Source organism: Halichoeres trimaculatus, unplaced genomic scaffold, assembly GCF_033239565.1.
Source record: "Halichoeres trimaculatus isolate MK-OKI-2021-1 unplaced genomic scaffold, fHalTri1.1 fHalTri1_scaffold_2, whole genome shotgun sequence".
Classification (NCBI taxonomy): Eukaryota; Metazoa; Chordata; class Actinopteri; order Labriformes; family Labridae; genus Halichoeres; species Halichoeres trimaculatus.
In genome coordinates this window covers 31630305-31656554 of record NW_027437180.1, presented here as the reverse complement: position 1 = coordinate 31656554, position 26250 = coordinate 31630305, and the positions used below count along the sequence as shown (strand labels likewise).

Genomic DNA, 26250 nt, shown 5'->3' with positions numbered 1-26250 from the left:
ATGCTTTAGAACAGCCAGCAGGGGGCAGACATGTTTCTCTTATATGCATGCTACCTTTTCTGCTTTGGTGGAAAGAAGTTTCTAGTTTCTCCAGCAGCTGATAAACAACTATTATAATTTAGATTTCCCAAGATTTTTAAGGATTTTATTCAGTCTTCGTCCAAAACTGGGTCTCACTTCCCAAAATAATTTGATACGTAACTTTGCTTTGTCTTCTTCTGACTGGGCCTAGACTTATCTGAACTTGTGTGTGTGGGTATGGCGTTACCTTGGTTTGCTGATCCAAGGTGGCGTCATGCTTGGCGAGTACTTCTGCTGCACTGACCCTGTCTTCTTGGGCTGAGAGATGTAGAGGAGTGAGTCCACTCTGAAACACAAAGAGCATAAAAGTTGTCTTTGGGGATCTGTGTTGCGTGTCTATTTCACTACTTTCGGCCAAGACTGTTAGTCATTTTAAACAGTACAAACGTGTTTCAATATTGCAAACAGTTCCAAGCTGAGACAGATGGCAGCTTAATAAATAAGGTAAACTCCTCATCCATAATAAAAGAATGCAGTGACTTTTTTGTATTGCCTACGGTGTGTGACTAGAATGTATAAGTGTGTGAGACCTTGGTGGCTGCGTTGACGTGAGCTCCTTTGCCCAGCAGCAGGCTGGCCATCTCAGCGTGTCCTTCCTGGGCTGCCAGGTGTAGAGGGCTGACCCCCTGCTTAGTCAAAATGTTGGTCTCTGCACCGTACTGCAGCAGTGCTGAAGCAATGTTCGTTTGGTTCTTTTTGGCTGCAATGTGGAGAGGAGTGTAGCCGTTCTGCAGCAGGAGGAGGGAGAAAAGTCACATGCAGCAACAACAGCTTTAATACATAAAATGCATCCTATAACTAGAGAGAAAGCTTTCATTGAATTTTCTTTTAGCAGTAAAGCTAAAAAAAAGAATACTTTGGGTTTTATTTCAGCTTTGAAACCAGCCAGTGACTTCTTAGCGCCTGTATTTTGCTCAAAGCGTCAAAGGGAAACGTCTCTGCCAAGAACTGAAACACATCTCTTCATCACAAAAAAAGACTACAGCATTAAGTGGAGTGTTTAACCATGGTGTGAGAACTGCGTAAGCACTTACCTTTGCTGTGGCGTGAGGCGATGCTCCTTTATCCAGCAGCAGCAGAGCTACTTCTTGATTGTCATAATGAGCTGCCACATGTAGCGGAGTCAGGCCATTCTGTGAGAGGAAGAAACTGATTAAATGATTGATATTTGTTGAAAAGCTCACCATTTTATTCTGTTTTTTTTGTTTTGTTTTGTTTTTGCTCTTACAACATCCATTTGCTACTCCATTATGATTGTCTATTGTAGACACACAAAGTAACTCCTATTTAATTAAAAGCGCAATAAATCATTCCTCCTTGAAATATGTACAGGGATATAGGATTCACATGCTGGAAATAAATATTTCTGTGTTTTGTTTACCTTTCCAGCATCATCTGTAAGAGCTTTGCGTTGAAGAAGAAGTTTTGCTACATCAATGCTTCCATATTTAGCTGCTACATGTAATGGAGTGAATCCTTTCTGTAGAGGGCAAAAGGCAGAAGTTTCTTTCAAATACTTTAAATTTTTAGCTGCTTATTTGTGAGACAATAAATAATCTTGTGACCTGTCTTAAAATATGTTTCATCTCCTCACCTTTGTGGCCAGAGAGTGCGAAGCTCCAGCCTCCAGAAGCACCGCGGCTGTCTCTACCTGTCCCTCCCGGGCTGAGATGTGGAGTGGGGTGTAACCGTTGGTGGTGGCAGCGTCTGGGTGAGCCATGTGCTGCAGCAGCAACTGAACTATGTCAGTTTTCCCCAGGCGGGACGAGATGTGGAGGGGGGTCTGGTCCTCCTGCAAGATAGGGATTGAGAGGATTGTACAAAGTGGAAAATGCAGGAAAGAGGATGAAATAACGGACAAAAAACAAGTTTGTAGACTCATACGTGTGTGTGTTAATCATTCATTTTCTTAAACAAATGAAAACAGTGTTGACTCAATATCTGACTCACCCTGGCCATAGCATCCACAAGTGCTCCATTTCTCAGCAAACAACGAACCACTTCCATCTGACCTGCTCGTGCTGCCATATGGAGAGCTGTCTCACCACGCTGAAATGCAAATGCAGAATATGAGCGAGAGTTAGGATGGGATAATTGTGTGAAAATCAAAAAACCCTGTCAGATTTATGCCTTATTTATTCATTACCACACACTACAGGTTAATTCTTAGCAGTACTTACAATGTTACGGACGTCAGGCGAAGCTCCATTCTGCAGCAGAAGTAAAACAATGTTGAGGTGGCCCATGAAGGCAGCTACATGGATGGGCGTCAGACCAGACTGGAAAACATTAAGACAGTGAAAAAAGAAGCATTTAATGAAAATGTGCATACAGATCTCTGTAATTTATTCAAAAAGCTTTTAAAAGACATGCGTGATTATGTATCTCACCTCGGTAATGGCTTGAATGGAGGCTCCATATTTGACCAAGAGCTCCATCACTTTCACTCTGTTCTTCTTACAAGCGATGTGTAGGGGAGTGAACCCATTCTGGCAGAAAAAGAAATGAGAATATTAAAACTAAGTGCATGCACAGCTGGAAAAAGTGATGCAGTTTTGTTTTATGCATGGTAATAGATTTTTTCTTATAGGTAATTTGAGGCTTACACACAAAATGTGCCTCATATGGGGAGAGATCCATTAAGATCAAAGTGCCTGCTTTTCTAGTGTGTCCGTGTTTACATATTCCCCCCTTTATCTGCAATATGTTTTTAAGTATGTGTTATCATCTATTTTGTGCTTGTCCAGTTCTTATTTCCTGAAAATCCCTACCAGTGCTCTCGCATTAGGATTGGCCTTCTTGTCCAGCAGAAGCTTGGTGACTCTGTAGTGGCCGCAGTGAGCTGCAACATGCAGTGCTGTGAGGTAGTCCAGTGTGACATCATCAACAGGCGCCTTGTGTTGCAGCAGATGCTTGACACACTCAACGTGGTCTCCCTGGGCTGACATGTGCAGTGGGGACAGTCCGTTCTGTGAGAGGATGAACATGATGAAACATGAGACAGTTCAGAAAGTTTGAAAAAAAGGAGTTTGCATTAAAAATATGTCAAATACAAGAAAAGATAGAAATTAGGAAAGGTGGTGAAATATGATGAGAAGCACCGCCAAAAGTCTCAGATTTATTAATGTCACAAAAATTGTAGTCTCGACTATAATTATTGAGTAGTGGGAACATTTTTAGAGAACTGCTGCTTCAGAAATGGTTAAATCAAACATTACCTTAGTTCTTGCTAAGATGGGAGCTCCTCTCTCCAGCAGAATCTCCACTGCTGGATCGTGTCCACTCCTGGCTGCACAGTGCAGAGGAGTCAGTCCATCCTGCAGGAAAACCACACATACCCAGACATCAAAGCATGAACTTTATTTTAGTTTGTGTCTTTAGAGAAATGAGATCATTTAGAAGTTGTGTGAGAATCTCTTCCAGAAGTCACTCAGTAGATATCTAATTAAAAACTGCAGTCTCACCCTGGTTTTAGCGTCAATCTGAGCTCCTCGGTCCAACAGAAGAGCCACCATGTTAGTGTTGCCTCTCTTGGAGGCCACATGGAGAGGCGTGATCCCATTCTGACAAGACAGGCAATAAAAAAAGGAAATTTAACTCCCAAAATACTGCAGAGTTAACAAATCCTTAGATACATGACTGTCATTGAAAGCAGGCTTTTTCAAATCCCTAAAAATAAAAACTTCTCTGTTTTAATGTAACAATACTGTTAAAATCCTGCTTCAAGAATTTTGACTTTTGACAGGCTAGGACAAGATGCATTGAGTAAAGACTAAAACGAAAAGTTATGATAAGTACAGAATAGATTTCTTCTGCAAGCCTCGAGCTAAAATAAAGCTGTTTTCACAGACAGCTGTACAGAGGAAAATTTGACTTCATGAGGAAATAGAGCGCTACCCTGGCTGTGAAGTCCACAGCAGCTCCTCTGTTCAGTAACAGGGTGGAGACATTCACGTTACCGTAGTGAGCTGCGATGTGCAGAGGGGTGAACCCACTCTGTTTAAGACAAAGGAGGAGAGAGGAAGGAAGGATGCAGGAAAGAAGGAAGAAAAGAAGAAAGGAGGGAAGAAAAATAGATTAGCTGAAACAGCAGGTGGAAAAGAGAACAGTAAAGAAAAAAAAGAAAAAATACAACAAAGTAAAAGGACAGAGACTAAAAGACAGAAAGAAAGAAAGAAAGAAAGAAAGAAAGAAAGAAAGAAAGAAAGAAAAAGAAAGAAAGAAAGAAAAAAGAAAGAAAAAAGAAAGAAAAGTAAAGACAGAAATCGTAAAATCAAATCGAAAAACTAATAAAAAAGAGAATTATAAAAAACATTTTAACAGGAACAAAAAGTTACAGTAAGGAGTAAAAGAAGTGAATTATGATAGTTAAAAGTGGAAACAAAAGAAAAAAATGTACAAAAAGAAAAGATAAAAACAGGATATTATAAATCAGCACAAGAAGGAAAAGGAGAGGAAAGAGAGGAAGAAAGAAGAACAAGGTAAACAGAAATCTAAGAATGAAATAGAAAGAAAAAAGATATAACAAATGAATAAACGGAGAAATAAATGAAAGAAAACCGATAGAGAAAGACAGAAAAGAATTAAAGGAAAAAGAAAGGAAAATAACATGACAACAATAAAGAAAAAAGTGACAGAAAATAAAGGCATAGGGAGACCGAAATTAACAAATACAAATGAAAAGGCAAAAAAGAGGGAAAGAAAATATATAGAATAATATCAAATAAAGAATTGGAAAAAAATCAACACCACAGAAAAACTGAATGGATAGAGAGAAATAATAGACAAAAAGGAGTTCTTATCCTCAAGTTGATTAAGTGCAAGACTGACTCTACTGAAGCACCTCTATGATGTTTCTGCAAACTGAAAATAAAAATGTTGGTACTAAGAAGAAGAAAATAAAGGAGCAGTCCCAAAAATAGCACATGCAAAGCATGCAAAAACCCAGTTACTCTGCAATGGTTGCTCAAAAATGAAGAAAATCAAGGCAAAGAAACATAAAGGCTAAAACCAACAGAAACAAAATACACAAAGCAACTATGCACTATGTTTATCTGCCTGGACGGACAAATGGACAAATAAATATCTACTGAACACATTTGTGAGGGTTCTCTTCTTACCTTCCCATTCTGATAGACATGGTGCAATTTAATTAAGAAACAGAGTTAACTTAAAGATCATCAACGTGTTTAAGAGAGAAAAAACAATGCTGTTATCATGCTTAGAGGAACACATGCTGAAGATGTGCAGAGAAAAAGAGAAATTCATAAAACCGGTGAAATTTGTCAAGAATCAGTGTTTCAGTCAGAAATCTGTAAAGCTAACAGTAAAATGGAGAAATGCAGAACAAAACATTTGTTTTTAAAAGTCAAATTCTTCTGAATCTCAATACAATCAGTGTCTTTTACTGTCAGCCATGCAGGAGTGTGTGGAGCAGCATAGACAGCTGCATGCATTTACAACAGGGCTATGTAAGTCTGACATGCAGGACTCCTCAGGTCCTCGTTCAATAAGGACAAGACCAGAAGAAAAGAGCTGAAAGAGATGATCAGATGAGACAAAAAGGCACTGAATGAAGTAGTGACGAGTCTTTATACCTCTGTGGTTCTATTGACCATCATCTGGTTAGGACGCGTTAGGAGAGAAACGGGGACACGATGGAGGATTGTTAGGGACAAGGTTTAGCACAGCAATCACTCAAAACACAGGGAGAGTTCACAAGGAAATAAAGAAGATAAAGACACCGAGGCTGCAAACAACAGAGCTGTCTGTCACATTAGAGTCCTGAAGGGACATGCAAATAATCAATCACGTATATACAACTGTGAACAGTTAACACTTCCTGTTATCTTTCTCTCTTTTGCACCCTCCATCAACTGCTTCCCTGTCTCACCTTAGACTGGATGTCAGCGTTGTGGTCGTTCTGAAGCAACAGTGCGGCGGACTTTGTGTCATCTTTACGAGCTGCGATGTGCAGAGCTGGGAGGCGGACCTTCCCCTTGGTGTCGTGCTCCAACAGCAGTGAGACGACGGAGTTGTGGCCTTGCTGGAGAGCGATGGCCAGAGGGGTAAAGCCATCCTGAAAGAGCAGAAACAAGACAGAGATTGCAGTATATAAATTAACCAGAGACATATTTTTTTTAACTGCACACATCTATAACTGGTATTTCTACTAATCTTACCTCAGTTGCAATGCTTTGGTTTCCATCATTTTCCAACATGAACCGCACCACCTCCAGGTGATTCTCCTGGGCTGCCATGTAAAGCGGGGTGAAGCCATTCTGTAGAGGCAAAAGCATGAAGTTCATACACATAGGGCATGAAATTCTATTTCTGGTGATGATGTTGCATCACTGAGAAGTTTCTCACCTGTGACTGTGAATTAACATCTGCTCCTCGTTTTACCAATAGTCTGACAACTTCTTTCTGTCCCGCCAGAGAGGCGATATGTAGGGCCGTGTTTCCTTTCTGTACAGACAAACAGGGAAACAGGTCAAGTGTGTATCTCGCGGGGGTTTGAAAGTTAGAGAGACACCAGGACAAATTGTAAAGACCCTGAAACTCCTCCTCCTTGAAAACAAAATCCTGATTTTTGCCTATCTGGGGTCCCTCATCCAGATCAACACTCCTTCTCGCCCACTAGTTTCTGCTTGTGAAAGACACCTGGTGCTTCCAGTAGGGCTGGGTATTGCCTAGAACCTCACGATTTGATTCGATTTTAATTCCTTAGGTCGCGATTCGATTTAATATCGATTTGATTCAATATCGATTTGATTCGGTATTGATTTAAATGCTTTAATTATCAATTTTTATGCCCCATGTGAACATATGTGGTATGTCACCTTACGTTTTGGAGCAATAAAACTTGTTTGGTCTCTGGTGGTCCTCGTCCATACAATGCAAATAACACGTACGGTCTTCCTCACTTGCCAGGAGATTAATCCATTCAGAGGATTTGCTGAATCGATATTGAATTGGGGAGGAAATATTCCAATGCATCGATTCATCAGTATTTTTACCCACCCCTAGCTTCCAGCCCAGCGCGGCTCCAAATCTCTAGCCAAACTCTTCTCCTCTGTTGTGCCCAAATGGTTGAATGAATTACCTAACTGTATACGATTCTCAGGGTCCCTTTCTACTTTTAAGAGATGTCTGAAGACTCATTAATTCAAGGAACATTTAGGCACTTAAGTCAGAAGGTCTCAGACCCAGATCTTAGTGAATATTTGGCACTGATCATTGAATGATGTTGAAAGTTGAAATATATTGCAGCAGTTGTGCTTAGTTATGGACACATCATTTTGCATGAGAAAAACAAAACAAAACAAAACAAAAAAATGTCTTCTTGCACTTAATGGCAGCACCTGCAGCCAAATAATTTGTAACACTTTGTCGCACTAACTAAGGTTTTTCCTTCTATCAAAATTCTTGCTTGTGTTGTACGTCACTTTGGACTAAAGCTTCTGCTAAATGAAACTGTAGAACTGCAGAACTGATTTTGATGTAAAGGTTAGTGACTGGTTAATATCTAAGGCTAAACTACAAGTCATGCCAAGGGCAGCAGCAGGGTGACAGATTCCTCACAGGCCGTTTAATGTTCCTCACTGTTAAACATGACACATCAGGCATTCGCAGAGTCACATAGCAGTCGGCTTGCCAAGCAGCTCACTCTACGCTAACTCTCACTGCTGTATCCCTTTCCCATGAAGGTAGAACATCACATCATGATGCAACTGTGAGTCAACACTCACCTCTTTCACATCTTGGAACATGAAGCAACTGATTTCACATTGTGCAATCTTAGTCCAGATTTAAGCCACGCAGCATGCTCAAAATGCTGGATTAGGTTAGCATTCTAGTGTAAAATTACAAAGTTCAACTGGATTTTTTTCATTCATGTTAGTTTTTCTTCTCAAATGTCCACTGGGCCCCTTCTGAGTCAAGTTTCATACCTCAAGATAGAGGCAGTGATTTAAATAGCCATAAACAACTGTTATATATTTCTCACATTCATGTGCACCCCTCTCTGTCATCTCCTTCCTTTTCTTTCTGTCACTCCTCTACCCCCAGCCATCATCCTCTACTCCTTCTGTCTTTTTTTTCTTCACAAAGCATAGCACACATAATTACAACTAGAAATATGTTGAACACGTGTGTGTACCTTGGTGGAAGAGTCAACAGGTGCGCCTCTTTCCAAGAGTTCCTCCACTAATTCCTTGTGTCCCTCTTTGGCCGCCAGATGCAGCGCGTTCAGACCATTCTGGAGGGAAAACAAACAGAAAAGAGAAGTGGTTATCGCATGACTGAGTGGATCTTGAGCATATTGTATAAAAAAAGTATGGACACAATAGGTTATAGGAGGTAAAAATACAGGGAGGGGCTTAAAAACCTCTAAATGTGCACAATCCTGAGCTTCATGAAACAGTTTCTCTGCAATAACTGCGTACTAGTCCTTTAAAGCGTGATGTGTTATGTAAAGTTGATGAACAGCGGATAAATTGTAAGTTATTGGACAATTATATTAGGTCACAACAATTATTTGTAGTCTTATCGCTTTCTTAAAACTTAACTTATTTTTAACATTCAAACCATTTTGAAGCCAATTTTTCTAAAAGATCTTATTTGAGTAAACTGAAAGTTGATTGATCTGTGTCATAAATATTTAGGTAAGAAGTCAGTCCTAAAATTAGAAAGGAATAAGAAAAATACCACTAATTTTACTTTTCACCACCTTTTTGCACAAAAAAACATTCTTTTAATTTTTGTTTAAAAGATTTGCACATAACAACAAGGCTCCAAAAAGTCTCACATGTTGATTTTACAAATTCTCACTGGAGGATGTTTCGCAGGTCTAAAAGAAAAAATGTCAATCACATTTGAAGAAACAAAACAAAACAAAATAGATGTTTCTTTCATGACATTTTTAACTCCAAAACTAAGGTAGTCAAATGCTGGAGTTTGGTATCAGTCGGGGGAAATTCAGCTGATTCACTTTTAGCCTCTCCAGGGTTAATGTTACATAAAGGGCATCAGATCCATCAACCAGGGTCAACAGTTAGAAGCAGCACTCAAGTAGAAAATTGGGGCAATATATTTTTTACTGACATCAATCACTGCATCACACACGCATAAACATATTTCCAAAGAGTCATTCACCTCATCTTCTTCCTCTTCCATCCTGCGCAGCTGCTTACTTAGACACTCTGAGAGTATTTAAAACGTCACCATGTACTTATTCTTCAGGTGCCTTTCTTTTTCAAGTCACTCTCTTTTTTCTTGTCTATTTGAAGCGTTCCAAAATCTTTCCTCGCTCTTTTCAGTGTTTTGCCTTCTTAAATGTTGCTCCAAGCTGGATTTAGCAGTGATGGAGCTCCAACCATCACTTCTGGTCCTCTACCTCCCCCTCCCAGGTTCAGATCCAAGCTCCTGGGTCTGTCTGCCTCCTTCTTCCCCTGCGGGCTCTCTCAGATGGTTTACACAGAGGAACTCTTGGCTCTGAAGCTCTCCTGGCACTGATTTCAAAGAGTAGCTGTTCTGTTGCAAACACCTCTATCATTACCCCCCTTCCTTCCCTCATGCAGGAATAACACACACACACACACACTCACACAGAACAAAATTAGTACACCAACACACACACACTCCCCTCTTTGAGTTGCCAAATGCCAAATAGCCAAAGGGGTGTCATGTTTCTGCACAGTCATAGAGGGTATGTAGGACACAAACACACACACACAAACATGGATACTCATATTTAGAGGCTGCTGGAAATGTAGACCTTTCAGAAAGAAAAAAGAGGGCATTCCTCAGAGGGCAAAGTGTTCAAGTTGGCGTCTCGCCAAGTGAGGGACTGGGCTGCAGGTAAATGATATGACTTCAAAAGGTCACAACAAGAGTTTTCATCACATCCAAGATTCAATATATAGAAATTAATATATTTAGTAACTCATGTCAACGACTGCAACATACATATATGAATATATCAGACTTTTAGCCCATTTGCCGATAAAGAGGAAGTTCAATTGTTATTTTTCCTCTTTATTATTACATTATTATTGAATCAAAACATTATTAGTATATATTATTTAACTTAAATGACTGATGAGGGCTGCATTCATTTACTTTTTAACAAGTCCTTTCATTGCAACACAGATTGGGAAACAACATAACCGTACAGCAGTGGCGGCTGCTGGTCAGTCAAGGAGGGGAAGATCATTTTTTTCCAGCCTACATCATCAATTTGTTTATTTATTTAAATGTAAATTCTACCCTCGGTGCCAGCTTGCTAGCAGCTGGAGCTGCTACTTAATATTACGACAGGTTGTAAGTGTGAGTGACAGGGGGAGAAGCTCCGCAGCTGTGGCTGTAGCTGCTTATTGGTGAAAAGAGAGAAAATCTTTCAACACAACCCTCAACGTTTTTAAGACAGGTAAACTTGCTGGGGATCGATAAAGCCTCCGGATCAGTCCAGAACAACTGACTGTAAAACTCGGAAGATACTCCAGTGGAGGGCTATACTTCAAGATCACTGACTGGCTCATTTCACTGTCAATCAAAAAGGGATTCAGCCTCAGACAGATCATCCAATCATCATGCAGAAGCCCAGTGTCCAGGCCAGCCCACTGCCTCATAGACCCTCAGAGACGCTGAGCGTCCGATGGGCGGGACAAAGCCCAGTGTTTATCCAATGACCGTCCAGTTTCTACAGTGGAACAACCCACTCTACGCCTCCCAGCTGAGGTCAGAAGACGCTCAGCGTCCAACTGTGTTAAAGAGCTGAGACGCTGCAGGGATGAATGAGAAGGAGGTTGAGCCAGTTACCTGTGATAGGTAGCTGATTTTGAACAAAAGGTGAAGGAATTCTAGCGCATATTTTGTCAATGAAATGTACACAGCAGTACAAATCAACACTTTTTGGGGGACATTTTAGGGGACGCTGAGCTTTGCTTGCAGTCTTAGAGCAATCGTGACTGCCGTACAGTGAGAAAGGACATGCTTGGCCTCAACAAGCTGATAAAAAGATAAAAATTGCATCACGCATTGGCCTGTTTAGAGTGGGAAGAAATGTCCCCAAGTGAGTCATCTAATTTATCTGCAGAGGTATGTAAGCTGGTTGATTGAAAAAATATTAAGGAAACTTTAGGCGCCCTTATAGACATCAACATTAAAATCATCATTACTTTCAACTTTGTACTAAGGTGAAGATACTTTTGGGCTTAAATCAGTCACAAAAGTATTCATAACCTGAAAAATATAGGGATGCACCAATATGAAAATTTTGGCCGATATCCAATATTAACTTTGCTGTTATGGCCAATAACCGATATTTACTGATGTCAATATTGGTTAAAAAAAAAAAAAGAACAGAAAAGCAATCTGAGATGATGTGTTGAGGTAATTCAGAGAGAAAGAGCGGCATGATCATGAGAAAAGACGATCATGGAGAGGATCAAAGGATGGCGCCCGAGATTAACGGGATCAAAAAAGTATGTTTTGTCAGTTTTTTTTGGATCAAAAACAGGAAGAGAGACGTAAAAGAAGAGAGTCCACTTTTCTTGGGTGGTTTTGGTGTTTACAAAGTCATAGAAAACAATATTATTTGGGTCTTGAAAGATCGTTCAGGATGCTCTGAAAATGGCCGGCAGCTAATGAGTTAATATCGACCCACTTTTCAACATCTGCTGATACTGATATTGAGGCCAATATATCAAGCATCCCTCGAAAAATATATTTGTCACTTATAAACAACAATTCCCATATCTAAGTCCATATCTGTGCAATGTGATTCATGTCTCCAGAAATAACTTGAATCTGTACCTCTAATTTGCAACTTGTGTCATATTTTGCTTCAAATCAGTGTTTTTAAATGGAAATATATTTGCAGAGTCTTTTGAGACTGTTCTACAGTGCTGTTCTCAAACAGAATGATTTGTTCTTGTAAATCTGGCTTTGTTTCTGTGAATTGTGGCCTTTTATCACTTTAATACAGAAATAAAACTTCCGAATCTTAGCCTTCTAATCCTTTTAAGACTGTTCTGCAGAAAGCTCTGCAGATATTTACTGTCATTGCTCAAAACTAGAAATAACCCACCACACTCAGACAGACAGATTTTTCTCTGCAGATCCATTAAGGGAGGCCCAACTGTTCCCAAATGTTATAACATAATTTAAATACTTTGTAACGTGCAGATGTGTCACAGATTTAGCCAGATTTAGGTCTGAAACACTGAATGACACAGCAAGAATTGTGCAACCTTATTACAGCATTTCAATCATATTTTAGTGATTATGTATTCCAGGAGAGACAGGCAAAAAGCCACAGCAGCCTCACACACACACACATGCACACACATTCTGTCTCACACACACGTACGCAGATAAATCATCTTTTCCTCTGAGCTGTAAGTGAAAGCTTCATTTAGCTAATGGACGTTCAGCCCAGATAAGTGATCCCTGCCAGTTTGTAGCCCTTCCTGGCAGGAGGGACCAACCCAAGCTTGGTCCAACTAAGATTAGTATTCCCGCCTCCATGATCGATGACCTCACTTATAATTACACGTGGTCATAAAATTGCCAGGTTTATTTGTTGGTGCCTTTTTATGGGCCAGGGTGACAGACAGACAGAAAGCGATAGAGAGCGTGAATGTTGGTGAAAACGAGGGGAATAATGTTGATGGGTGCAGATTAAAGAGTAATATCACTCACAAAGGATTAACATTTGGGTAGATTACAGGGGTCTGGCCTTAATTGTGAGGATATGAAACAGATCACATTAATACAGAAATGTTACTCTACATACAAAACCTCTGAAACAGACAGGTCTGTCAGTCCTAAAAGAAAAATATCAGATTCCTTCATGAAGTCCACAAAAAACAGGGGCTTGAAAATAACCTGGACAGTCGTTTATCTCATTCATGAAACCTTTGCAATACTACGAAAGTAGATTTGGCAGACAGGGGGCGTATCTCTTTCTCCTCCTCTCTGCTACAAACTTGGACAGCTTTCTGCCCTTGGCTACTGACTCTGGCCTTACTCACCTCAGTGCTGCTTTCTAGGACGGTAGATTTATGAATGAACACACCGCAAAGGGCAATGTGCAAAATTCTCATGCAACAACTCTGAAACTCCTGTTTATGTTTTGTGGACATCACACTGTGACACATTGCAGTAATTATAGAGAAATGATGTGAGTCTGCATTGACCTATGATATTTCTACCCGTGTTTATTTATCAGAGAGGACGCACCATGTTGTTATCCACATTTTGAGTTAATATAATTATACTTGTGTCCGTGCTCTTATCAACAGACCTTCTGGCTTTATTTACAGCAGTGTTGACAGGACTACCACGGATAATGGCTCTGTAATTGCGTGGAGTGCTTTTCCACTGACATGACTCTGATCCACTCACTTCCTTCAGAGCAATTTTGATGCTAATCACTCTTTTAATAGTTCTCGAAGCCCCCTGTCACTGTGGTAGTTATAGAAATGGCCAACTACTCAACATGTACTCACAGATAATGGCATCTTATTCTTGTGAGTGTCATTCAACCATGTCAGACAGGTCGAGCCCCCATGTGGGTTTAATCTAAGGAAACCACAACCACAAAATGAATATGTCATATGTCTTAGTTTGGATACTATCCTAAAATATCAATATGGCCATTTATTGTTGCCCTGACCTATGTCATAAAGTTTATTAATATGCTAGCACCAAATATGGATGTTTTAATTGAAAAAATTCAGTGGGATTATACTGAACAACAGTTCAGTCCAGCTCTTTATTCAGAGGGAAGGGGGAAAGGGTGAGATGTTTTAAGTCATAAGCTGTATATGGAGTGGACAGCCTATGAGTGGACAGTTTACCATTGTATGGTTTTGAAGCCAAAATACCACTGACACAGGCAGCCGTTGTGCAGCCAGAGTCTCCACAATAAAGGCTGGGACTCAGAGAAAATCTGAGTGGAGCCAGGTGACAAAAATAATAATTATCTTTTTTTCCCCCAACATATCAAATATCACACAATCCCCGGAAAAAAATACACAAGAACAGCAGCTGTCAATCATCATGAAACATGATGTAAAACATAGTTTTTAACCACTAATACCTAATGAAAAACAAACTTTTCAAAAAAAGAAGACATGTATACAGGCCTAATAATATTTTAGAATCCCCACAACAATCAGATGTGAAAAACATTTCTACAAGGTGTATTAATTTTTGAAAGTTTGACCACAGCCCATCTGGATTGGCTGAGGAGATAGATTTTTTTTACCTATATTGCAGCCATCGACCAGGGGGAGCAGTTTTTGTGGTGACCTCACTTCGAGTCTAGTAAGATGACGTCCATTTTTTTTACAGTCTATGGTTCAAGTCAGCAGAGAAAGCGGCACTCACCTGCAATCAATGGACTTCACATGCCAAAGAGTCCTATGTGATGATTACTGACCATTTCAGTGTCAGATTGCTGAAAAAGCATTCCTACAACCTACACACGAGACTTAAAATGTTGTCACAGAAAAAGTTGCATTGAGCACTATGGGGGATTAGAGGCTGACTGTAAAAGATTCAAGTGCAGTTGTTGACACCAAGATGAATACAAACAAAGTCATAAAACATTCAAATAGGGTAAATTTAATCTTCAATTTATGTGGTATTGTAACATATTGTATCATATGGTATGTAAAGGTGTGGGATAGTGTTGTATGCTATGGAGGGGCTTTTTTTATGCCTTTAATTACAGGGTGGTGACATACCGGGAAGAGGTCTGGGATGAACTCAGACATACTGTACCCAATCTTAATTTAACCTACCGTCACCTAACTTAACCTCCTTGATAGTAATGTAGCATATGATATTGTTTCTTACATTAGTAATAACATACCCTTCGTACCGTATTCCGTCATATTGTATCATATCCTACTGATCTTATCATGCACAACTGTCTTGATTTGTGTCATACTCTAGCCTTCTGTATCATAATGTAATGCATTTTACTGTGTTCTTTCACATTGTATCAAACCTTCTTGTATCTTGATCCATCATATTGTAATATAATGATCGCACCAAACCATAGAGAATCATTTCATGTCATGCTGTGTCATATTACACTGTATCTAACCCTGCTGTAGCTTGTTATATTGTATCATTACTGTGCCATATCCCATCCTACCTTACCTTACCTGACCATAAGGCTATCATATCATATCTTAAATTACCCATCCATTCCAACACTTAATCTTCATATGGTTTAAGCTATCAGTTTAACTACTTCCTTCCACTATATATCTGTAACAGAAAACATGTAGGGTGCACTAGCAACAAAACTTTTTTTAACCGTACAGGAACAGTGTAACCAAAAACATGTCTAGGCTAACATCGGTTCAAAACAAGTTAACTTGATACTGAAAGACAGTCTGCCTCAGTAAACAGTTTGTAACCCTAAATGCCCATAGACACACACAAACACAGAAACAGACTAGAAAAACACAAGTAAAGTCATTTTTTTATATGTATGTATGAATGTCTTGAAATTTGAATTCATCTACCAATGAGTGTGAGTGTTTCTGTGGTTGTGTGTTTTTTTCCCAATAAACAGTATCCACGATGGCCTGCTTGAGGGTAAATTCATTCGTGAGTGGAATTCATCCCCTTTGATTCCTTTTAATGGCACTGACTACATTACAGCATAATTCCTGATCTCTGAAATACTCAAACGCATGTACACACATGTACACACATAACAAGCATCACACGGTATAAATGAAATGTCACTTGTGTTTCTAGTCACCTGACAGGAGCTCAAATGTGATCATCTGACCCTTGACAGATACTCTGAAGGGCAGGGATCTACTGTTACTGTGTGTGTGTGTGTGTGTGTGTGTGTGTGTGTGTGTGTGTGTGTGTGTGTGTGTATGTGTGTGTGTGTGTGTGTGTGTGTGTGTGTGTGTGTGTGTGTGTGTGTGTAGAATCCCTGCCCGGAATAGCCAGGCTTTCCTCTGGTGTATTAACAAAAGCAGTGGTGCCATGACAACAAACAGCAAAGCTATAGGTGGGCAGGATCCACTTCCTGTGCGCCAACCAATCACCCTCCTGGGGTATAAATAGCTGCTATCAAACTGCCGGAAGAATCACAAAGGCCAACAGCAATGAGACAGCATAAAACATGAGGGGCTGATGCTATGCACGTCCAAGAACACACACTTACACACTCACGTAGCCATACCCCACATGCTCTGTAAAGCTGCCTTGTGACTACTGTAAATTATCCTGTCAGAGTCAGGGAGTGGGGGGTTGGCAGAGAGCATCATGGGGAAGCATTTCACCCCCTCCCCATTCCCCTGCTTGGTGGAATGTGGGTGAGGGTGTGTGACAGCTGCCAGAGGGACATCTTGTTGAATAGAGCAGAGACTGGAGAGATGAAGGAGTCATTGTTGTTGTTTAGGGCGACTGGCAGGCAGGTTAAGGTATGTGCTGACTGAGCCAGCTCAGCTGTGTGATGCCACCGTGACACGTCAGAGTTAAGGTTAGATCTTTGACCCAGTGCTGATGGCATGTCATATATGCGCTGCTAGTCATTACCATAAAGTGCAAAATTAAGTAGCAGATTTCTGAAAACACTTGAAACTGACGTGGGCTCTTTTTCCGTAAACTGTGCTTTTGAGTGTTTCATTCAAGTTAACACTGTAAAATGTATTATTCAGACCAGTCAAATTACTTAATGTAAATTGGACTACTCTGGAAGCTGGTCTAATATTTCCAAAACCAAATAGACTTGCCAAAATGGTCATTATAATAATGGGTTTCAAGGCCACACAACAAAAATCTGGCAATCCACAAAGTAAGCTTTGCATGACTTACATTTCCCTTTGTTTTTTTTCACCCCATTAGTCGACTCAATAGATACACGACTGACATTCTTTGTGCCAATGGATGCTCTCAATACGAAGAGCACTGTGACATCTTTGCTACTCAGTGCATTTGCTAACATATCACCAAGGTCTTAGATATCTGTACATGCCAAGGCTCCTGAAGAGTTTCCTTACCTGATTACACGTGCTGATGTCCACTCCGTTTTTCAGAAAGTCCAACACTTTGTCAATATTTCCTGCTCTGGCAGCCCGCAGGAAGCTGGTGTTACTGTCAGACTGGAGAGATGGAGACAGAGAAGAGGTTCACGTCAGGAACAGGATTACAAGAAAAAAATCATACGACACTCCTTTTTTAATACAACAGCTAGTAGGGTAGTTGCCGGATCACAGGATTGACCCTTAGCTGAAGAAACAGCCTTTCTTCATATCACATTCACACTGAGCTACACATATAATTGATACATAGGATGCTTTTGGCCAAGCAACTTAATCATGCCAAGGGTACAGAGGCTGTAGTCCTATTGGTTTGACTGGGTTACACAGCTCTCTACTCCCAACATTTCCTGTCTCCTTTCAGCTGTAAAGGCTTTACTTAATAGGAAGGAAGGAAAAGAGAGCAGGGTAAGGTCTTTGTTAGAAAATACTTCCTTAGCACGCTCAGAACAAGATTAGTAAAGCTTTAAAATGTTCATCTTTGCCCAAAAGGGATCAACACAGCACTGCAAAAACTAAAACCTCTTATATTTTAAAATATCTGTTCATTTGTTTTAAAAAGGATGTTTAAATTAGACTTAATATGAGCCTTATTTACGAGACAAGTCCAGAAAAATGACTGGTTTAGTTTATTGTATTAACCCTCTCAGAGCAGACATTCCAGATTTGCAACAGCTAATTGCTAGTTACTTAATTACTCCTCATCTTATGAGCCTTTTTTTCTCAGATGTACCGCTGCAGAACTTAGTTGTGTATTAGCAACAAACACTTTCCCACTGTCCCACCAATTGGCAGAGCTGTGCACCTTTTAACAAGGCTGCCTCCTTGGCTGCATAAGATGAATCCTGAATATATATAGATACAGTATACGCCAATTAGTAGATTTTATCTCCTCTGGGTTTTTCCCTGGGGGTAGCTTTATTAGAATGTTGCAACATCCCAGAATGCATTGCATGTGAAGGTCTCGCTAATAAAAAGTCAGGATTGTATATAACTACCCCATATCATATTTCTCTGCAAATATCTGTTTTTTTTCTGTGACTAACTTAACTTAATTTGAGCCTGGAAGGGTTAAGACATTATTCTTGACATAGGAATTTTTCTTACCCCATGTTCCTTTCTTTAAGTTAATACAGGAATTTTTTTTAATCTTTTACCTTTAAATTAGATATTTTTCTGGATTTGTGAGGAAATGAGGCTCATATACAGTCAAATAAGACCATTTTTACTTCAAATAAGGCAAACACTGGCTTATATTTCAGTTTTTACAGTAAAATCAAAGCTCTCTTTGTAGTTTGGAATTTGTATAAAGACTGAATTGTCTTTTATTTCTGTTATTTTTTATTTTTTATTTTTTTTTTTGAGTTCAAAAGCTTAGACATTAATTTATGGAAGTCAAACTTCCTGCTTGTGTCCATTTTGCCTTAGTTGTCAATTCTAAATTTAACCAGCAGCCACAAAGGCTACACAAGCAGCTGCAAAATTCAATCACACAGTCGGTTGAAAACACACACGCATCCCACTATTCACTCAATCATGCTCTTGGTTTCGTAAGTTTTGCATAATTTCCATTATGCTAAAGACAATCTAAACTCCAAAAAAGTTTAAAACATGATCTTGGGAAAGATTTTTCAGAACAATTAACCTTGTTTACACCCCAGACCGTGGGAGTGAAACTTCAGCTTATGGTCTCAAAAAGAAAGAAATTCAATCCTTTCAGTAAAGACACAAAACCAGCAAACATTTCAGAAGGCTGTGTTATGGAAATTTCAACCACAGATAGTTAAAACAAAGGAAAAACAATTCCAGCTTTAATTGGTACCCTATGTGACAGAATTCAGTGCTGATACAGTCAGATTTTAGATAAGCTAATATGCACAATGACATGCCAGGGTCTAAACAAGATGTTTATTTTGCTTGTCCAACAACTCACATTCCCTTTGGACAAGAATATCTTCACATCTGTTATGTGAAAAACTCTACTGGAGTGACAACAGTTGCATTAAAATCTGAAATCAAACTAGTTCAAAAAACAGTTAAAGTTCATCTTAAGTTTTAAAAAATCTTACTTCAAAAACTACTGTGCCCTGCTTTTGTTGCACGTGCACCAAAATACAGCAAATGGCTCACAAGTGCTTACAGATGGCTGGTTGATGAGTGTTTAACCTCTTGTTAGAGGGGTTAAGACAGTTACATGTCAATCAATCACTGCGGGTGTTAACTTGTGAGGTCAGAATAATCAAACTCCACATTACATGTCTGGAATGAGACCACAAGAGGTCAAAGGTCACACATGGGATGACACCAGACACACTAACACACCCACACAGAAAGATAAGAGCAAAAGATGCTCATGTTTTCTTGAACACTTACACCATACATGCTTTTTTCCTCTACCTCTCTTACCAATGAATCACTTCCAACTTCAGATCCATGGTCAACAGCTCCATAGTAGTCAGTGTTTTGGAGATCATCAACACTTCCACTTGTCTTTAAAGCTTTACTGGATCCACAGTACTGGCAGGATGCTGCATTACCCATACTTACGACACAAATCAGTCAAATTTCTGCAAACTTTCTTCACCCAGTTTATGGTTTATTATCCTCCATCAACATCAGGTCCTGGTGCTCTCTTACTTTCAGTCCTCAGTTAAAATAATCTCCAGCTTATTTTGCAGGCTGCATCAATCAGTCCAACGATCCATTAAATCCGTCCATATCTTCTTCCCAGATCTCACTTCCGTCCACGCTTTCTCACTCTGTAACCTTTTATCTCTTTACCACACTGTCTTACTGTGTAAGGCCCAGTCCTGCTTCCTCTTTCCTTTACAGCTCCTCTCCCTCTGTAGTCCAACAACTGCAGCCATTAACCCTTACAGGCTCTGTGGCCTGGCTATTTTTACCTCTGCAGACCATCTCCTCACTGAGAACCACAACCCCTGACTGTGTGCACCCAGGGTGGGAAGTACGACAGCTGGGTTTGAGTCTGGGCTGCAGACTGCATGGCCTATGGTTCTCCCTGGGACCACAGAGGAGTTATGATGGAATGATAAAAGATGGGCCTGGACACAGTAAATACTGATTACATTACATCTTACACAGTGGCATGTTGTGCATCATTGGAAGAATGTAGAAACTGCTTGATGTCTAATCCACTGAATGCATTACTTCATAAACAATCTCTGTGGAATGTTCCAGATTCTTTTTCACTGCATATCTTATCAAGTGTTTTTGTCTTATTTTCAGTAAAAATGTTTTTTAGACTTGATATGAGCCACATTACCCTGACTAGTCCAGAAAATGTCTTATTTCAAGTACTTTAAAGACAAAAATGAGGTCTAAACTGCCTGTAACTAGTAAACAAATCTGCCAGTGGGGTAAGAGAAATATGCTTGTATTAAGACATTACTCTAATCTTGACATTTCTCTCACTCCACTGGCAGATTTTTTTTTTACTATTTACAGGCAGTTATGACCCCATTTTCATCTTAAAAGAACTTGAAATAAAACATTTTTCTGGAATGGTCAGATGAAAGGGGCTCATACCAAGTCTAAAAAGACATTTATCCAAAAAAAAGAAGAGAAAAACGCTTGATAATATTTCAGTTTTTTGCAGTGTTCAACTTTGTGGATGTACTCATTAAGGCTGCAGTCACTAACCCAGCATTACCATCATCATTATGAAACGTGTCTGAACAGGCATAAATAAAGCATTCAACCAAGCTGTATATGAAAGGCACTGCATGTGTCTGTGTTACTGTGTTTTTCAGCCACCTCTGCTTTTGCTCTCTCATTAACTGTACAGCAAACACTCAAACGGAGATTGAACTGATTGAAAAGCAGCTCTAATCTCTGATCTGAACAGGATTTGACCTGCAGTCAGTCACATAATAAAAAAAGGTTGGATCATGTACAATGGTAGGTCGTCGCTTAAGTTAAAGAAACATCAAAACTCCTTGAGGGAACCAGAAATATCTCACTGGCAGCTGCCTTTACAAGGCACTTCTCATTTTTGTACAGTTGTCATGACTTCTATTGAAAGTTCACAGACAAAAAAGGGCAAATTCTGTCAGAGGAGCTAATAAAAACTGTTTTAGGTATGGGAAAACATTTTAGAGAAAGATACACCTCTCTCCAGAAGGTATTTAAATATGGTACATTCTCAAAGAGGCTTATTCTGTGGCAATAAAAGAGGATAACAGCTTTGGTCAAAGAGAAATTGACCCCCCCTCGTCCATTACTTCCCCTTTTTTATCCTGCCTGAACTTGTGCTCAAAACATCCCCAAACATATTTTTTTGGTTTTACATATCGGGAGTAAGTCACTCCATATGGTGCTCTATAACTCTAGTATGTGACCTCCACGTTAGATTGAGCTGTTCTCACATCTGTCACCACCCACCTCCGGTAGAAAATCATCTGAGGGGGCAACAGAACGATAACCACCACACACCGTGCAGTCAACCACATCCACATCTGCCCACTCGCACAGACAATATCCTTTAGTTTACAGTATATTCTTAAGCATCTGTTCATGAAGACAAAATTGAAATTTCAAAAAATATAATATGCATTACCAGGCGCTTTCTTTCAGCCCTCTCACGGTGTCGCCTCCTCCTCTCCCTGGCTTTCTGAAGAGCTCTGTACTCTGGATGTTGCTCAAGCTCTCGAGCTTTCTTCAGGTGGGCTGCAGCATGGGCCATAACTTCTCCTGACTAATTCCTGCTGTCTAAAATTTTACTTGAAGTTGTAAACGTCACGTCAAACACTAAGAAAAATTCTGCTCCTGATTTATCTAAAGCCTGGAACTAAAAAATAAACAATTTCAGCTCCAAAAAATACTGCAGAGTACTTCAGCCTGTGGTTTTCTTCTTCTTCTTCAACTCAGCTAGTTTTCCTTTTGAGAAGAAAAGACTGGGAGAAGAATCCACAGTAGTTGCCCCAAATCAAGCCAAGCAAAGCACAACTGGATTTTCATTCTCACACACAAACACTTGTGCAGCCATACATGAAAAGATCCCATTCACTTCCATAATGTGCATCAACACAGGAGAAGGTGACAGTGACTGAGAAGGGTTGCTGAATGATGAGAGGGAGATACATCCGCTAACTCGCTGAAAATTATCACACACATACAACCACACACACACACACACACACACACACACACACACACACACACACACACACACACACACACACACACACACACACACACACACACACACACACACACACAAAAGGAATAACCCTGACCAGATGTACATAAACCCTACTCCATGAGAACAGATGTGGCTGTTTCTGTGTGTGTGGGTGTGTGTGTTTCGGTGTGTGCACGTGCATAGCATGTCGGTGTTAATGCGTGCATGTGAGCTGCAGTCACAGGAAGTGTTTATTGTGTAAGGGGTTTAGTGAAGCTGCATGCCAACAGCCAGCTGACTGCGACAGCCACTTCTGCTCCCTCTGACCATTTCAGTGGAGATTAGGAGGAAGAAACGCAATGAAGAGATGGAAATGCTAATAGGTGGGAGGAGGAGAATTGAAGATAATGTTCCATTTGTGTGGAGTTTCTCATCTGGGGAGTAGTGATGTGTGCATTAGTTCACAACTTGATTTTTAATTGACTAAGTCGTTAAATTGTGTCACCCTAGTGAGTGGATATAAGAACTACCAGCCAGTCAAACAAATGATCATGAACTCTTGATCATGTGATCTGTAAGGTAGCCACCTGTCCCTAGCCTAGGGTGAAGCACAAGTCAGCTGCCACTTCCTTAATGCTATAAAGCTTTACTACCTGGATGCAAACAAACAAAGATGACAGCATCTTGTAGAGTGGTGTGGTTTGGCAGGGTCTTGATACAGGAAATTAGGATAAAGCCTACACACATGCTTTGTTAAACCAGCATAAAACCACCTGACAGTAGCAAAGTGTAAAAAGCACAGGCTTACAGGCATTAATCCACATTAAAGACCTGCAGGGCGATGGTGCTAGCTGTGCTAACCTTAACTATCATTCATTCATTCATTCCTTCATATTCTGAGCTGCTTATCCTGTTCAGGGTTGCGTGTGGCTGGAGCCTATCCCAGCTGTCATTGGGCAAGAGGCAGGGTACACCCTGAACAGGTCACCAGTCAATCACAGTGCTGACATATAGACAGACAACCATTCACTCACACACTCGCACCTACGGACAATTTAGAGTGATCAATTAACCTGATGAGCATGTTTTTGGACTGTGGGAGGAAGCCGGCGGACTTGGAGAGAACCCCCACATGCACAGGGAGAACATGCAAACTTAACACAGAAAGGCCCACTGGCCAAGTTGGGCATTGAACCGGTGACCTCCTTGCTGTGAGGCTGCAGCACTAACTGATGCGCCACTGTGCAGCCCTGGCTCTAAATTCAGGGCACAAAAGTTCAAAAGGGTAAAAAGGTTATCCTCAATGTGGCTTTTGATGTATTTTTCCTGAAGCATTTTTTTTCCTCACTGCAATAGATCTGAAAAAAGATTAAACTCGAACAAACTTCTAGTAGGATGTGGTCTGCCTGCAGGGGTTAAACTAATCAGACCAACCCTTTAAGTGCTGCTAAAGCCTTTTCAAGCAGAAAGTAAAGATGTCTGTCACTTGTGTCTTCAACACCATTTTGACTTCAGCAGAACATGATTTGCACCACACAGACTGATGAAGATGGTACAAGGGAATGTGATCAGGAGTAATAAGGAGAACGTAATTACAGAGTGGTTGATTAAAACATTTATGGAGAGAGCAGCAGCTGCGAGGCAGAGGGAGAAGAGACGCAAGAAAGAGGGGTGACGATGGGTACAAGCTGTCCTTCTGTGAGCAAACAGAAGACGGGACACACCAACAGACCCACAGGGGGAACAGTGAGCAGTGAGCACTGAGCAGGGACTCCCAATCACCTGTAAGTGACAGGCTCCCCCCTGCATGAGGGGAAAGTGGGTCGGTCGGAATCTCAACTGCACTGCGCCGACACTGGTGGCTGATGGAATATGATTTGACAGACTGTGTGTGTGTGTGTGTGTGTGTGTGTGTGTGTGTGTGTGTGTGTGTGTGTGTGTGTGTGTGTGTGTCTACTACCAGATGATGGGGTGTCAGGGTCTCTCTTGTCAATGCAGCTAATGCTGGGAGTTTGAAATTTCAGCACCAGGGACAGGGGCACTATCTCACACCTCTATTTCTGTTCACACTTTTTCTGTCCGGGCTCGGTGGACTACGAAAACAACACCAGCAACATTCATTTCTACGAGCTATCGTGAATGGGACATTTCTGCTGAATCACCCTGCACTGCAATGCCATCTGAAATGCAAAAGAGCTAAGTGCTTCAATTAGTTCCTTGATGGTGTACTTCTGTACTCTGCTCCTCTGGCACCCTCTGCTGGACAGAGAGAATAATGGATTTTAATGAGGGCAAACTATGGAGCTCTGAATGAACTCTTTGATCAAAGGCAATGACTGCACACTTATACAGTCAAGAATATTTCATCCAACTTCCAACTGTTTGTTTAAGTCTAGGATGTGGATATTAAAAACAAATACAAAATCTTGTATGTACATATCTACTTTCTTATATGTCCACTGTCCAGTGTCTTGTTTTTAAAAAGACCAACAATAGACTGACAAAAAGGCCCCTGTCATTTTGAAATATTGCTGTGTATTGAATTTATCTGAATCAAAGTAGAAGAAAAATACCTAACTTTACAAGAGTATACACTTTTTGTATCTTTATGAGTCCATGAATTGTTTCCACTCCAGGTTTTAGCCTGAACCTTTTTTCTGTTATGAACTTCAGGCCTCTTAATTGTTGGCTTTGTGTTTTGTAAACTAAATTAACTACTCTAATCTTTAATCAGCATCATAAAAATTATTCTGAAAAATCAAAGTTGCAGTGAAAAAACTTCATGACTGCATCAATCTACTTCTCAAGTGTCCACCATACAGACAAAATCTATCGATCAGTGTGTAAGTTGAGCCTGAAACAGTCTTCTCTTCTCTTCTTGTGATGCTGTTACAGTTGTGTGTGTATGTGTGTGTGCACAGTGTGTCTTTATTTATGCTACCTTACCTTCAGTATCTTCGTGCATCAGCTCAGCCTGATCAATGATTGCTATTGATCCAATCCATCAGTCATGCAGGATAATGAGGATAACCAGAATGCATTATAAAGTGTGCTTCTGAATGTGTGTGTGTGTGTATGTGTGTGTGTGTGTGTATCCATTTAGGTGTCTGATTACATTAAAAGGAAGGGGGGGGGGGGGGGGGGGGGTCCTAAAAGTGAGCTGATGTGAGCTCCTGTTTCTATTGGTTTAGTGGATCTTGTGTGTGGGTGTGGGGGGCTAGTGGTTCTGCTTTTCATTTCTATGTATCCAAATGCTTTCTTAAGGCCCATTAGGACCCTATAATGAACTGACATGGAGGCACAGGGCAGATTCAGCATGCATATTCCTGCACGTCTAGATAAGAATGGCAGTGCATGTGAAGGTGTAGCTGTGTCTGTATGCACTATTTCAGAATGAGTGGAAAAGTATGAACTCTAACCCAAATACCCTCTCACATTGTCTCATTTAAAGTGCTCTTATGCCTTTATGGAGAGAGATGTGACTCTGGAAGAGAGGGTGAGGATCTGCAGCTAAGAGCCATGGACTTGTAGTGTTTATTTTTTCAATGAGACACATCAAGAGTGTACTGCTCTTGCTGCTTGTTTTTTAAAAAACAATATCAGAGCAGAAAATTGTGCATTGTAAAAGTGAATGGATAAATATTTAATCTAATGTGGTTGTCCATGAGTAATTTGCTTGTCTCTGCAAGTTTTTTTGTATTAAAGCCAAGAAAAAAATGATGAAATTAAACTATGTAATGCTTTTAATGGCTCAAAAATGAACATAATTAGCAGTAAATAACCTATAGCATTATGTAAGAAAATGATGCTGTGTAACTCATGTCTGCTTGTATCTTTGTTTTCTTGTTTTGAGTTATTTTAACACTTGTTTTGGATGCTGTTGTTGATGTTGTTGTTTATGATAAACCTGCTAATGGAGCTATGAATGCTGACAAGTGAGGTTCT

General features: G+C 40.2%; 1 protein-coding gene across 4 annotated transcripts in view; it reads right to left on the bottom strand.

The window, feature by feature from the left end:
• ank2a (ankyrin 2a, neuronal) overlaps positions 1-26250 on the bottom strand; it is an 83299-nt gene that overhangs the window by 46236 nt on the left and 10813 nt on the right. For all 4 annotated transcript variants that reach the window (XM_074686547.1, XM_074686564.1, XM_074686555.1 and 1 more), the window contains exons 2-19: positions 17127-17228; positions 8243-8341; positions 6451-6549; positions 6264-6362; positions 5975-6160; positions 5679-5702; positions 3979-4077; positions 3546-3644; positions 3300-3398; positions 2853-3050; positions 2472-2570; positions 2262-2360; positions 2032-2130; positions 1676-1873; positions 1463-1561; positions 1116-1214; positions 612-809; positions 269-367 (exon numbers count right to left, since the gene is read on the bottom strand). In XM_074686547.1, the coding sequence (XP_074542648.1) occupies positions 269-367; positions 612-809; positions 1116-1214; positions 1463-1561; positions 1676-1873; positions 2032-2130; positions 2262-2360; positions 2472-2570; positions 2853-3050; positions 3300-3398; positions 3546-3644; positions 3979-4077; positions 5679-5702; positions 5975-6160; positions 6264-6362; positions 6451-6549; positions 8243-8341; positions 17127-17228 (2094 nt within the window). The remainder of the gene's footprint in view (positions 1-268; positions 368-611; positions 810-1115; positions 1215-1462; positions 1562-1675; positions 1874-2031; positions 2131-2261; positions 2361-2471; positions 2571-2852; positions 3051-3299; positions 3399-3545; positions 3645-3978; positions 4078-5678; positions 5703-5974; positions 6161-6263; positions 6363-6450; positions 6550-8242; positions 8342-17126; positions 17229-26250) is intronic.